The sequence below is a fragment of the Schistocerca nitens genome, chromosome 1 (genome assembly GCF_023898315.1).
Source record: "Schistocerca nitens isolate TAMUIC-IGC-003100 chromosome 1, iqSchNite1.1, whole genome shotgun sequence".
NCBI lineage: Eukaryota > Metazoa > Arthropoda > Insecta > Orthoptera > Acrididae > Schistocerca > Schistocerca nitens.
This window is the reverse complement of record NC_064614.1, coordinates 1,038,742,636-1,038,755,858: the sequence shown is the minus strand read 5'-3', so window position 1 is coordinate 1,038,755,858 and position 13,223 is coordinate 1,038,742,636. Positions and strand designations below refer to the sequence as shown.

At 37.6% G+C, this 13,223-nt stretch overlaps 1 protein-coding gene across 2 annotated transcripts in view; it reads left to right on the top strand.

Annotated features, from left to right (window-relative positions):
* LOC126196938 (ATP-dependent DNA helicase Q4) overlaps positions 1-12,973 on the top strand; it is a 139,816-nt gene extending 126,843 nt beyond the window's left edge. For both annotated transcript variants that reach the window (XM_049934600.1, XM_049934601.1), the window contains 3 exons: positions 10,114-10,300; positions 10,615-10,744; positions 10,913-12,973. In XM_049934600.1, the coding sequence (XP_049790557.1) occupies positions 10,114-10,300; positions 10,615-10,744; positions 10,913-11,143 (548 nt within the window). In that variant the 3' untranslated portion in view covers positions 11,144-12,973. The remainder of the gene's footprint in view (positions 1-10,113; positions 10,301-10,614; positions 10,745-10,912) is intronic.
* Positions 12,974-13,223: the final 250 nt, after the last annotated feature.

Here is a 13,223-nt window from a genome sequence, read left to right as displayed (position 1 = left end):
ATTTCTGTAACAGTGAAGCTTTTATTTATTACCACATATGTTTAACTGCACCTAGATCATTTTGAAGGCATTGAAGTAGTAGTGGTAAGGTGAAAGCGTAAGAACACTAAGTGGTCCCGGCAGAGGTTTGAGTCCTCCCTCGCGCATTGTTGTGTGTGTTTGTCCTTAGGATACTTTAGGTTAACTAGTGTGTAAGCTTAGGGACTGATGACCTTAGCAGTTAAGTCCCATAAGATTTCACACACATTTGAACATTTTTGAAGAATACTAAGACAATGTTTTTTAGTCTCCTCATCAACAAAAAACTGCTAATATGTTGTTGTTGTTGTTGTTGTTGTTCCCCCACTAGTTCCGTCAGCTCCGCCTAGCACAAATTGTCCTGACCTTGCATGGGGCATTATCCCTCACAGTAACAGATGGCTTTCCAATAGTTTCCCTTTGAAACACTTCAGAAAACTATCTTGGTTCATCCTTTCAGGGTAGTTGATTACTTTCCTCAATTTGTAAACGAGAAGAGAGAAATGAAACCAGATGAAATTCCAGCATGTAACACAAGAAATCTTCTGCCCTCCCCACGGAAACAACAGAACATCCACATTTACTCTAATCTGTCCAGTCTTTTCTGACAGAATGACCAGCATTTATCTATGTTTAGTTGAACTCCACAATGTCTTCAAATAGCACTTTAACAATTTTTCTTAAAAATCAGCAACACTAAGCTGCGATTTCACCTCTTTCCATACACTTTTCTGTCCACAAATTTTTCTAGCTATGACAACCGTTAACAAAGACTTGCTGCCACTGAATAATTCCCACTCAAGCAGAGTAACACACAGTTTTTATATATATTTGGATGTTCTTTCTCTCATAATATCCATGTATATGGCGACAAATGGCATCTTGTTGGAATGAGTCGAAGTTTGTTAGTTGTGGTTTTATTCTCCTCTTTTTAGTGGATTACTTACGTAGCTAATATGAAGCAGGCTCTTCATCTTCTGCACGATATTTTTCCTTACAAACTGTGACAGCAGCGCTTTTTTGTGGGGCGTTCTACTAGAGGCATTCAAGAAGTAACACAACACTTTTTTTTTATAGTACAAAACCCTATTTTTCAACATCATCTCTATTTGATGCGACTGACTTCCGCCAACTTCCTGGGAGGACCTGTATGTCCGCTTGGTACTACTTACTAGTCAACATCGGAGCCAGCATCTTGCCGCATCAATAACCTCCCCTTCATCTACATACTGCTTCCTGGGACAAACAAATGGAAGTCAGAAAGTGCAAGATCCAGGCTGTAGGATGGATGGGGGAAAACAGTCCAATGAAGTTTTGTAAGCTTCTCTCAGATGTGAGGCCTTGCATTGTCATGGAGAAGGAGAAGTTTGTTCGAATTTTTGTGACGATGAACATGCTGCAGTAGTTTCTTCAGTTTCCTGAGAATAGCACTATATGCTTCAAAGTCGATCGTTGCACTATGAGGGAGGACATCAAACAGAGTAACCCCTTCAAGGTGCCAGAAGACTGTCACCATAAATTTACTGGCTGAGGGCATGACTTTGAACTAATTCTTCAGAGGAGAGGTGGTGTGCAACCACTCCATGAATTGCTGTTTCGTTTCCGGTTAGAAGTGATGAAAACATGTTTCATCGCCTGTGACAATGTGCGACAAAAAATTGTCACCATCAGCCTCCTAATATGCAAGCAATTCCACACAGATGGACCTTCATTGCTCGTTATGGCCTTCTGTTAAGCTTTGAGAAACCCTGGGGGCACACACCTATGTGTACCCCAACTGGTGGATGAGTGTGTTAGCAGTATCAACAGAGATGTCCAATTGAGCAGTGAGTTGTGTGTTTATGATCCATCAATCACCTTGAGTTGTTCGCACATTCCAGCATTGCAAGAGTCACAGCTGTGTGCGGCTGGTTGGAAAGCAGGAGAGTTGACAGGCTTGCGGGACCTTGTTGCGATGATGACAGGTGCCTCGCCCACCAGCTCAGTATGCTTTTGTTCACTGTCTCCATAAATATTCTGCAAGTGCCTAGGAACATCTGTGATGTTCTGGCTTTCTGCCAAAAGAAACTCAGTGACAGATCTCTGCTTAGATGTTAGATGCCATTTTGAAAGTTACGTATAGCCCCTCCACCTATTGGAACTTCGCGAAATTATAGCATGATGTTGCACAATAAATTCCACGTTTTTTCAATTGAAATTGACCAAAAAAAGTGCTGCATGACTTATTCAATGCTCCTTGTACTTGGTTGGGGAGTTAGTTGTATCTGTATTGTTCAGACGCTGGGTTGTCGTTTGATGGTAGCTCATAAGTCCAAGTTAGCCAAGTGCAATCTCCATGGCACTTTCTATTGGTGATGGTGTTTGGTACCACAGATTGATAAATCTCTTCTTTAACATTCTCTCTTATTCTAGACATAGGGGGTGAGATTAATGGCCGTTATCTCTTGTGTACTTGTCCGACAGTTCTGGTCGTCATAAAATGCTGTATCTCTTCTCTTACAACGTAACATGTTACAGAAGTTAGGAATGATAGTCTTTGACAACTACCTTAGGGACTGCATTCGAGAGTCGCTCACACTTATTTTGTCTAATTTTTCTGTTGCATTTCCTCAATGGGCTGGTACGACTTGATGCATTCTGTTGTTACAACCACCTTTACCATAAATGCGTAGTATGTCTTCCATGACTCCTTTTGCCATAAGTGAGATTTTGTTGGCTCCTGTCATATTTGATTTCACAATGCTGCAAAGTGTCAAAACAGTCCGCATGTACGACTGTCATTTTGCTATGACATTAGGCCCTATTCTTCAATTGTTGGTATGCTAATAGGACTTGCTATTGATTGTGACCAAGACAGTTTCTTCACTTTGACTTGGAATTTGTCCCAGTTATTGAGGTCTCTTTGTTGCTCTGGAACCAATGGTGGGCTGTGCCACCTAAGTAAAAGTATACATCTATTAAACACATCACCCCATCCCTCCTGTCGTATTTGGTGCCGTGGTTGAATTCTTTAATCTATTTTGTTGATATATAATGGTAAGACAGAGATTTAGGAACCAGGTTTTAAATTGTAAGACATTTCCAGGGGCAGATGTGAACTCTGACCACAATTTATTGGTTATGACCTGTAGATTAAAACTGAAGAAACTGCAAAAAGGTGGGAATTTAAGGAGATGGGACCTGGATAAACTGAAAGAACCAGAGGTTGTACAGAGTTTCAGGGAGAGCATAAGGGAACAATTGACAGGAATGGGGGAAAGAAATACAGTAGAAGAAGAATGGGTAGCTTTGAGGGATGAAGTAGTGAAGGCAGCAGAGGATCAAGTAGGTAAAAAGACGAGGGCTAATAGAAATCCTTGGGTAACAGAAGAAATATTGAATTTAATTGATGAAAGGAGAAAATATAAAAATGCAGTAAATGAAACAGGCAAAAAGGAATACAAACGTCTCAAAAAATGAGATCGACAGGAAGTGCAAAATGGCTAAGCAGGGATGGCTAGAGGACAAATGTAAGGATGTAGAGGTTTATCTCACTAGGGGTAAGATAGATACTGCCTACAGGAAAATTAAAGAGACCTTTGGAGATAAGAGAACCACTTGTATGAACATCAAGAGCTCAGATGGAAACCCAGTTCTAAGCTAAGAAGGGAAAGCAGAAAGGTGGAAGGAGTATACAGAGGGTCTATACAAGGGCGATGTACTTGAGGACAATATTATGGAAATGGAAGAGGATGTAGATGAAGATGAAATGGGAGATACGATACTGCGTGAAGAGTTTGACAGAGCACTGAAAGACCTGAGTCGAAACAAGGCCCCCGAAGTAGACAACATTCCATTGGAACTACTGACGGCCTTGGGAGAGCCAGTCCTGACAAAACTCTACCATCTGGTGAGCAAGATGTATGAAACAGGCGAAATACCCTCAGACTTCAAGAATAATATAATAATTCCAATCCCAAAGAAAGCAGGTGTTGACAGATGTGAGAATTACCGGACAATCAGTTTAATAAGCCACAGCTGCAGAATACTAACACGAATTCTTTACAGACGAATGGAAAAACTAGTAGAAGCCGACCTCAGGGAAGATCAGTTTGGATTCCATTGAAATACTCGAACACGTGAGGCAATACTGACCTTACGACTTATCTTAGAAGAAAGATTAAGGAAAGGCAAACCTACATTTCTAGCATTTGTAGATTTAGAGAAAGCTTTTGACAATGTTGACTGGAATACTCTCTTTCAAATTCTAAATGTGGCAGGGGTAAAATACAGGGAGCGAAAGACTATTTACAATTTGTACAGAAACCAGATGGCAGTTATAAGAGTCGAGGGACATGAAAGGGAAGCAGTGGTTGGGAAGGGAGTAAGACAGGGTTGTAGCCTCTCCCCGATGTTATTCAAACTGTATATTTAGCAAGCAGTAAAGGAAACAAAAGAAAAATTCGGAATAGGTATTAAAATCCATGGAGAAGAAATAAAAACTTTGAGGTTTGCCGATGACATTGTAATTCTGTCAGAGACAGCAAAGGACTTGGAAGAGCAGTTGAACGGAATGGATGGTGTCTTGAAGGGAGGATATAAGATGAACATCAACAAAAGCAAAACGAGGATAATGGAATGTAGTCGAATTAAGTCGGGTGATGTTGAGGGTATTAGATTAGGAAATGAGACACTTAAAGTAGTAAAGGAGTTTTGCTATTTGGGGAGCAAAATAACTGATGATGGTAGAAGTAGACAGGATATAAAATGTAGACTGGCAATGGCAAGGAAAGCATTTCTGAAGAAGAGAAATTTGTTAACATCGAATATAGATTTAAGTGTCAGGAAGTCATTTCTGAAAGTATTTGTATGTGGAATGAGACGGGAAGTGAGCAACTGAGATTCAAAGATTTTATCTTGTCATGTTTGAATTTTAAAGTTTTTAAATGACATGCCCTCAGTAGCTGAATTTGCTAATGCTCGTTAGTGCTATGGCACCTGATCAGGAAATAGGTGGTTTGAGTTAAGTGGTAGGATAAATTTTGATCAGCTTGGGTGGATAGTGCAATGCTAACACGAATTATTTACAGAAGAATAGAAAAACTGGTAGATGCTGACCTTGGGATCCCCAAGAAAGGTAGAAACACGCAGGGAAATACTGATCATGGGACTTCTCATAAAAGGTATGTTAAGGAAAGATAAACCCACATTTATAGCATTTGTAGATTTAGAGAAATCTTTTGACAATGATAACTGGAATAGTTTCTTTCAAATTCTAAAGGTTGCAGGAGTAAAATATAGGGAGCGAGAAGCTATTTTCAATTTGCACAGAAACCAGATGACAGTTAAATGAGTCGAGGGGCATGAAAGAGAAGCAGTGGTTGAGAAGAGACAGATGGGGTTGTAGCCTACCTCAGTGTTATTCAATCTGTATATTTAGCAAGCACTAAAGGAAAAAAAAAAGAAAAATGTGGAGTAGGAATTAAAATCCATGGAGAAGAAATAATACTTGTAGGTTTTCCGACAACATTGTAATTGTGTCAGAGACAGCAAAGGACCTGGGAGAGCAGCTGAACGGAATGGACAATGTCCTGAAAAAAGGATATAAGATCAGCATCAACAAAAGCAAAACGAGGATAATGGAATGTAGTCGAATTAAGTCGGGTGATGCTGAGGGAATTAGATTTGGAAATGAGACACTTAAAGTAGTAAAGGAGTTTTGCTATTTGGAGAGCAAAATAACTGATGATGTTCAAAGTAGAGAGGATGTAAAATGTAGACTGGCAATGGCAAAAAAAGCATTTCTGAAGAAGAGAAATTTGGTAACGTCGGGTATAGATTCAAGTGTGTGGAAGACCTCTCAGAAAATATTTATATGGAGTGCAACCATGTATGAAAGTGAAACATGGATGATAAACAATTTAGACAAGAAGAGAATAGAAGCAATTGAGATATGGTGCTACAGAATAATGATGAAGATTAGATGGGTAGATCATGTAACTAATGTGTAGGTACTGAATAGAATTGGGGAGAAGAGAAATCTGTGGTACAACCCAACTAGAAGAAGGGATTGGTAGGTAGGACACGTTCTGAGACATCAAGGGTACCAAATTAGTACTGGAAGGAAGCATGGTGTGTAAAAATCGTAGAGGAAGAGATGAACACAGTAAGCAGATTCAGAAGGGTGTAGGTTGCAGTAGTTACTTGGAGATGTAGAGGCTTGTACGGGGTAGAGTAGCATGGAGAGCTGCATCAAACCAGTCTTTGCACTGAAGACGACGACAACAACCAACAGTGCAAATTTTCTGGTACACAAGCCGTTACACAACTGCACAACATAGTGGTTCAGATGATGAAATTTCGTAGCACGTTGGGAGAAGACCACAGTAGACATCCTTGTAGAGGATCTTTCCCGTAACTGTTATGCTGTCCGGTGATCATCGAGTGTGAGTCTTCTTATGCTAAAGACCTGTGCTTCAACCAGTTTTTGTAATAGTGCTGTCACATTTGTTGGTAAGTACTCCAACCATACAGTAATAATAACTAATCATAATCACAGTGATTGAAATTTAACGAACTAGTATTCTTCTGAATGTTTGCTGTGGAAGTGATTGTGAACTGTGGCAACAAATATAATCATAAAACACTTGCGCCTAGATGTTTTCAAACTGAAGCAGTCCATACTTCAGATTTTTCTGTAGTTTCATTTATGTATATAGTAGATTACCACTGTCACTCCTTACACCAGATGTTCGAAACATATCTACAGGAAGAAACAGAAGTTTAACATTGTCTGATGATTGAATGCCACCACTTGCACCCACACAGAGATGTTAATATATCAACTGCTTTTAATTATCATAACAGAAAACTGGGGCAGTAATTATCAGTTGGTTATATTTAGTTGGGTAGCTAGTTAGTTTCATATTCCATGGATCATTTGAGCGATAAATCGTAATGATGTGGAACAAGTCATTTTACATTCACATCACAAATAAATTTGAAGTATGATTATACACTGAATATTTCTAAGTTTTTTAAAAGATACATACAGATGTGAGTTAGTAGTTCCTACCTTTCTTACATTACTATAATAGAAATTATTCTACAGAATAAGAGCTGCCAAGCAGAAACTTTTTCAGTTTGTTTTCAGATTTTACTTGGCTGCAGGTCAGACATTTTATATCAGTGGTTAAATGATCATAAATTTTTGTTGCCTTATTGTGCACCCCTTTTTGTGCTAAAGACAACATTAATGTGGAGTAATGAATGTAATTTATCCTTCCAGTATTTTAATTATGTACATCATTGTTCTGTTTGAACCGTAGTGGATTATTTATGACAAGTCTCATAAGGGAATAAATATACTGTGAAGCAGTAGTCAGAATGCCCAATTCCTTGAGCAGATATCTACAAGATGGTCGTGGATGAGCACCACATATTATTATAACAATACTTCTTCGAGCAACAAAGACCTTCTTTCTCAAAGATGAGTTACCTCAGAATATTGTTCTACATGACATTATTCAATGAAAAGATGCAAAATATGTCAACTTAATGCTTTGTCTCTCACAACAAAATTTACAATAAATCTAAGTACAATCTCATGAATACAATAGAGGGAAACATTCCTCGTGGGAAAACCACATCCAAAAACAAAGATGATGTGACCCACCAAACGAAAGCACTGGCAGGTCGACAGACACACAAACACACACACAAAATTCCAGCCCTCGCAACCAACGGCCGCCCCGCCAGGAAAGAGGGAAGGAGAGGGCACTCCTTCCCTCTTTCCTGGCGGGGCGGCCGTTGGTTGCGAGGGCTGGAATTTTGTGTGTGTGTTTGTGTGTCTGTCGACCTGCCAGCACTTTCGTTTGCTGGGTCACATCATCTTTGTTTTTTGTAAGTACAATTTCAGTTTTTTTAACAATTGAAAAATGTTCTTTTTCCAGTCTAAATCCTTATCACTATGGGTATATAAGAATTTTGAAGTTTCCACTTTGTTTATTATTTCCTCACCTTGTGTTACACGTGTTATTGGTATAGTACCCCAAGATGTATAGAACTGAGGTCTTGTGTCTTTTCAAAATTGAGGGTGAGACCATTTGCAGAAAACCAGTCAATGATACTTTTAAGAACATTGTTTACTATTTCTTTTGTTTCTGTATGTATGCTTGGATTGATTACAATACTGCTGTCATCTGCAAGAAGAAGTAATTTCGCTTGTTGTATTGCTGATGGAAGATAGCTTAGACGTATGGGGAACAACAGTAGACCTAAGATTGAGCCTTGGGGAACCCCATATGTGATACCTTCCCAGCCAGAATTGTGTCCATGGACTACATTTGTAGAATTACAAAATATGACTTTCTGCATTCTGTTGATTAGATATGACATTATCTATTGGTTGGCTGTACCGTCAAACCCATAAAACTTCAGTTTATCTAGGAGAATACTTTGATTCACAGATGCCTTAGATAGGCACAGAGAATGCCAACCGGAACTATTTTATTATTTAATGCTTGTAAAATTTGGTGAGTGGACTTGTAGTAGAGCATTTCATCAGAAAGCCAAACAGTGATTTGCTGAGGATATCATTGTTCCTTAGGTGAGATGCTATTCTAAAATAAATCACCACCTCAGAAATTTTGGAAAATGATGTCAGCTGTGAAACAGGATGGTAGTTATTAACATCTCTCATAACATCATCTTAAAGAGGGGTTTAACAAAGACATATTTCAGTTTCTCCAGAAAACTGCCTTGCGTTAGTGATGCATTACATATTTTAGATAAGACTGGGCTTATTATATGGGAGCAAATGGGAACAACTCTTTAGCACTCTATTGGGAACACGATCAAATCCAGATGAACTTTTATTTTTGAGAGAATGTATAATTTTTTTAATTTCAGAAGGAGAAGTTGGCGATAAAACCCGTTACTACTGTTACCATGTTGTCTCAGTGTGCAAATTAACGAAACAATACTGCACACAAAAAGAAAATAATTAACAAGTGATTTAATAATTTTATGATGAATAATATTGTAACATTGTCATTACTACATCTTCTCTCCTTAGCAAAGGATAATATATTTCATGAGTAGAAATATATTTGCCATCTGTTGTCTGACTTTGAGTTAATTTGTTTCTCTTTTACAGACCCCCTCCCGAGTTAGACATGTTTATGTTCTCACTTTGCAGACTACTGTTAATCCCCAGTGTCAGATGTTAGATCACTTTTATATTTTCATTGTTGTTGTGATGATAAAGTTTCTTGAAATTTCTGGATAAAACTGTGCTCCAGACTTGAATCGAAATCCGTACATTTGGTTGGGCTCTGGTTGGATGCGAGGTTTTTAATCTGCTCGAAGAACTGTAGGAACTAATTTCAGGACCGTCTCTAATCTGTTCTCCACTATTTCCTTTTTTCTTTGTGCTTCTGAGTCACCAACATAAAGCACAAGAGTAGTAGTTTCAAATTGAAGGTTTTAATGTGTGCTATGAAACATGTTAGGATGTCTCAGTTGGTTTAGTGTTGTTTAAAAATTAGCAAAAATATGCCAGAGTTGTTAGTTCAGGTACACAACCAGTTAGAGAAGTAAAGTTTCATCAGGGTAGCATATCTTGTCACTCCAAAATAAACATTTTCTTACAATTTTTCCAATACTGGTTAAGAGAATCTCTTTCTTCTCATGTTAAACAATGGAAACTCCAGGTAGGAATGTCAACAATGTAGGAAAAGACGGGTTGCTATGTACCATAAAGAAGACACATCAAGTTGCAGACAGGCACAATTAAAAGACATTGACATCTCATATTGTTTCGCTTTATCAGTTGTTATGTTTCTCTTCACAAAATCATTTTCAACAGTCTATTCATAATGACAAAAACGTTTTTCCTCGTGAACCCTATTTCTTAAATTCATCTGTAACATATTGCTATTGATGTTTTGACTCTGAAAGGGCACCATCGCCTTAAAATATGTAACTGATTAATCAAACAAGATTGTATATGAGATTTTTCAGGTTTGATTCATCACATAGATGTTTTAACGTTTTATTTTCTTGAGATAGTACAGTGTGGTTGATTTTAAGTAATTCATCTTCTTTTCTTTGTAGTTAATGAAAAATGGAGACGGACTGGTATGAATGTGGAATTCAGTGAATTGGGTTTCCATGTCATTGCTCCTGGTAATCTGAGTGCAACAGAGCTTGATGATGCATTAGACTCACTGCATGAAAGAGTTGATAGACAGGAGAAGACAGCACTCAAGCAGCTAGAAGCAATTTTTGATGCTCTTAGCAGGTAAAATAGCTGAAAAAAAAAATAAATAATTTTGTGACAGCAATTGTCTTATTGCAGTGTGTAATGTTCTGTCCTCCCTCTCTCCCTCCCTCCCTCCCTCCCTCCCTCCCTCCCTCCCTCCCTCCCTCCCTGTGTGTGTGTGTGTGTGTGTGTGTGTGTGTGTGTGTGTGTGTGCGCGCGCGCGCATGCGCGTTAATACTAGAAGACTAATGACTTCAAAGCTTAATGCAGTTTTTTGACTTTTTAAGTCTGGCTGTGCACTACTACTCATTATTAAACTAATATTTTAATGGTTATGTGTATTTTGTTTTCAGTGTGGCATACCCAAGTTACAGTCACATGTCAGATGATACAGACCTTGAAAATAGTAATAAATTGAAGGAAATTATAAGGCATTACTTTACAGAAGAATTGCAAATTCCCAGCAGTGGAGTTACGTCTGAGGCATGTATATGACAAATTTTAGCAAGCATGCTTATTTTACTAATCTGGAGGCATACTGGTGAATCAATACCATGTTTTCATTTAGCAGTTAATTATAAAATTCTGCCACCAAAATTGTTGCAAATGTAATGTGGAAAATAATTGTTACTTCGTATTATTTATTTTTAGGAGATACCAGTAACTGAAGATCAAATCTGTGCTGATGCTCGCCATCTTGTATGTAGCTACAAAGACACCACCTTCACAGGCCGCTCTGTAGCTCGAATCTTCCATGGAATTGCAAGTCCATGCTTTCCTGCAAACATCTGGGGACGCTGCAAGTTCTGGCGTGCACATTTGGATGTTGACTTTCATTTACTGTGTAAACTTGCTACAAGAGAAATATTACGTTTGCGGTAGATGCTTGTCAGATGGAAAGTTGTTTGTAATGTGGGATATTCTATTTTTGCGTGTTTTAATTAAAATATGACTCAGGATATTATCCAGAGGTGACATTATGTGAACTTGAACATAAACAGGGAGCTTCACCATGGTGTATTGGAATTACTGTTCCAGTCTGTTTTTCACAGATAACTGTAAGTTAAATACCTATTTTAATTTTGTATTGTGACATTACAGTTATCAGTATCAAGTGATAATTTTTTATTTAATGCTGGGCATATGGTATAGTCAGATATTATCTGATAAAGGCAACAGTAATCTTGGATGTAACAGAAACTAATCTTGTGCATTTGACAAGTCATAGCAGTGTCCACACCTGCAGTGCTCTTTTTTCATTATTTCACAGTGCAAGTGCAGAAAATGCCTCCATAGCCTCCTGCTGGTGTTAATGATGTCCATTAGAAAAGAAGTTCAAAAGAAATTTGACTGAAAGGTGACAATATTTTTGTGACTACTTTGCTGCTGTTTATGTGATGACAAAAGTAGAAGATAATGTAAGAAAAATGTGTAATGGTTACTGGAATGTACTCACCATGAAGAAAAAGAGACTCAAAGCACTGTAATGTCACACAGATATCATCATCAGCTGTGGCAGAATCGGTGGAAAATAACTCCACAGTCTTAGCTGATTATGATATGATATTTCCGTAGAGCACATGGAGAATTTGTGGGGAATAATGCGCGTTTTATTTGTGTTCTTCTAGTTACTTGGCAGAATTTTGTAGTTAACGTAAATCTGACAATGCTGACTTTCTGACGAAAACGTCAGTTGGTCCATTTGGGCAATAATTGACTCCAAAGTAACAGTTTACACTCACAATGAAAGCTTATTAAATACTTGGTTCACATTTTACCTATGTTTATAGCATGTGAGCAGTTTTTACCACAATATTTGTTTCTAGTGAACTCATACAATGTGGTTTTCATTAGTGCAAATGGTATGTTAATAATGTTGTTCAGTTTTGATGGGGTAAAGAAAAGCAACTACTTGGCACCATCATTACAGTGAGATTCACTGTGTATCCAGTAATGTAGGAAATGTCTGCATAATTTATTGTTGAGTTGTAAATAGTGGTGTGTTAATTTTTTTACTGGGTGTGAATGTAATGCATGTCAGATGGCTGAGCATTTCATGAGTAGTTTTCACCTCTGACACTGCCTGGATGAAAAGAATCATTGCCTTCTTATGCCTGATCTGTACATTATTTTATTATTGTCTTTTAAACTCATACATACTAGTAGATATAATTTATGGGTAAAAAAAATGATAGTACTGCATTTAGTGCAGGATGACACAATTGGAAAAACTAGTACCTTTTTGTACTGTTACATTGGAATTTATTACTGTATCCTGAAAACCATATAGAAAAGTCAGAAAACCTTGTTTCTCTGTTCTTGTGTGTTCTTATACAGTAGTTCTAGAAAGAAGAATCAGTTTAGGCAAAACTAGAAGTATCACTTGGAAACTGAAGCTTCTTTATGCTTTTATAGTGACACGTATGATGCTACTGAATTATGAGAAAAGAAGCTAGTGATTGTTTTGCAAGTTTAAACTGCACTGTTTAAGGTTTTCGCAAACTCAGGGAGCTGAAATTTATATGTTTATATTTTTCACTCACATTGTACTTTGTAAAATCTTACTGTCAGACATAAGGTATGGTTTCCTGGAGATATAACATTTTGTTCAAGGACAAATCATGCTGTGCATTTCTGTATACATAACTTCATTGACTGCATACGACAGTAAAGCAAAGAAATATGAATAAATGGTATTTACAAACTAATAAATACAGAGGATTTATTAAGCCATGTTGTTTCATCTGTAGTTTATTTTACACACACTTTCTTCCTTTTTCTGGTCATCAGCTTGTTTACTTGCAGCATCTGTAATTTTCTCATTCGGTATTTTGTTAATTTTTACTGTTGTTGAGTTCATATTTTTGTTTTGTTGTTCCTTGCCTTTTTCCCTTCCTTCTTTTTAAAAGTTTTGTTGATTTTTTTCTCTTTTGTTAACATTTTGTGTTTTTTTGGAATTATA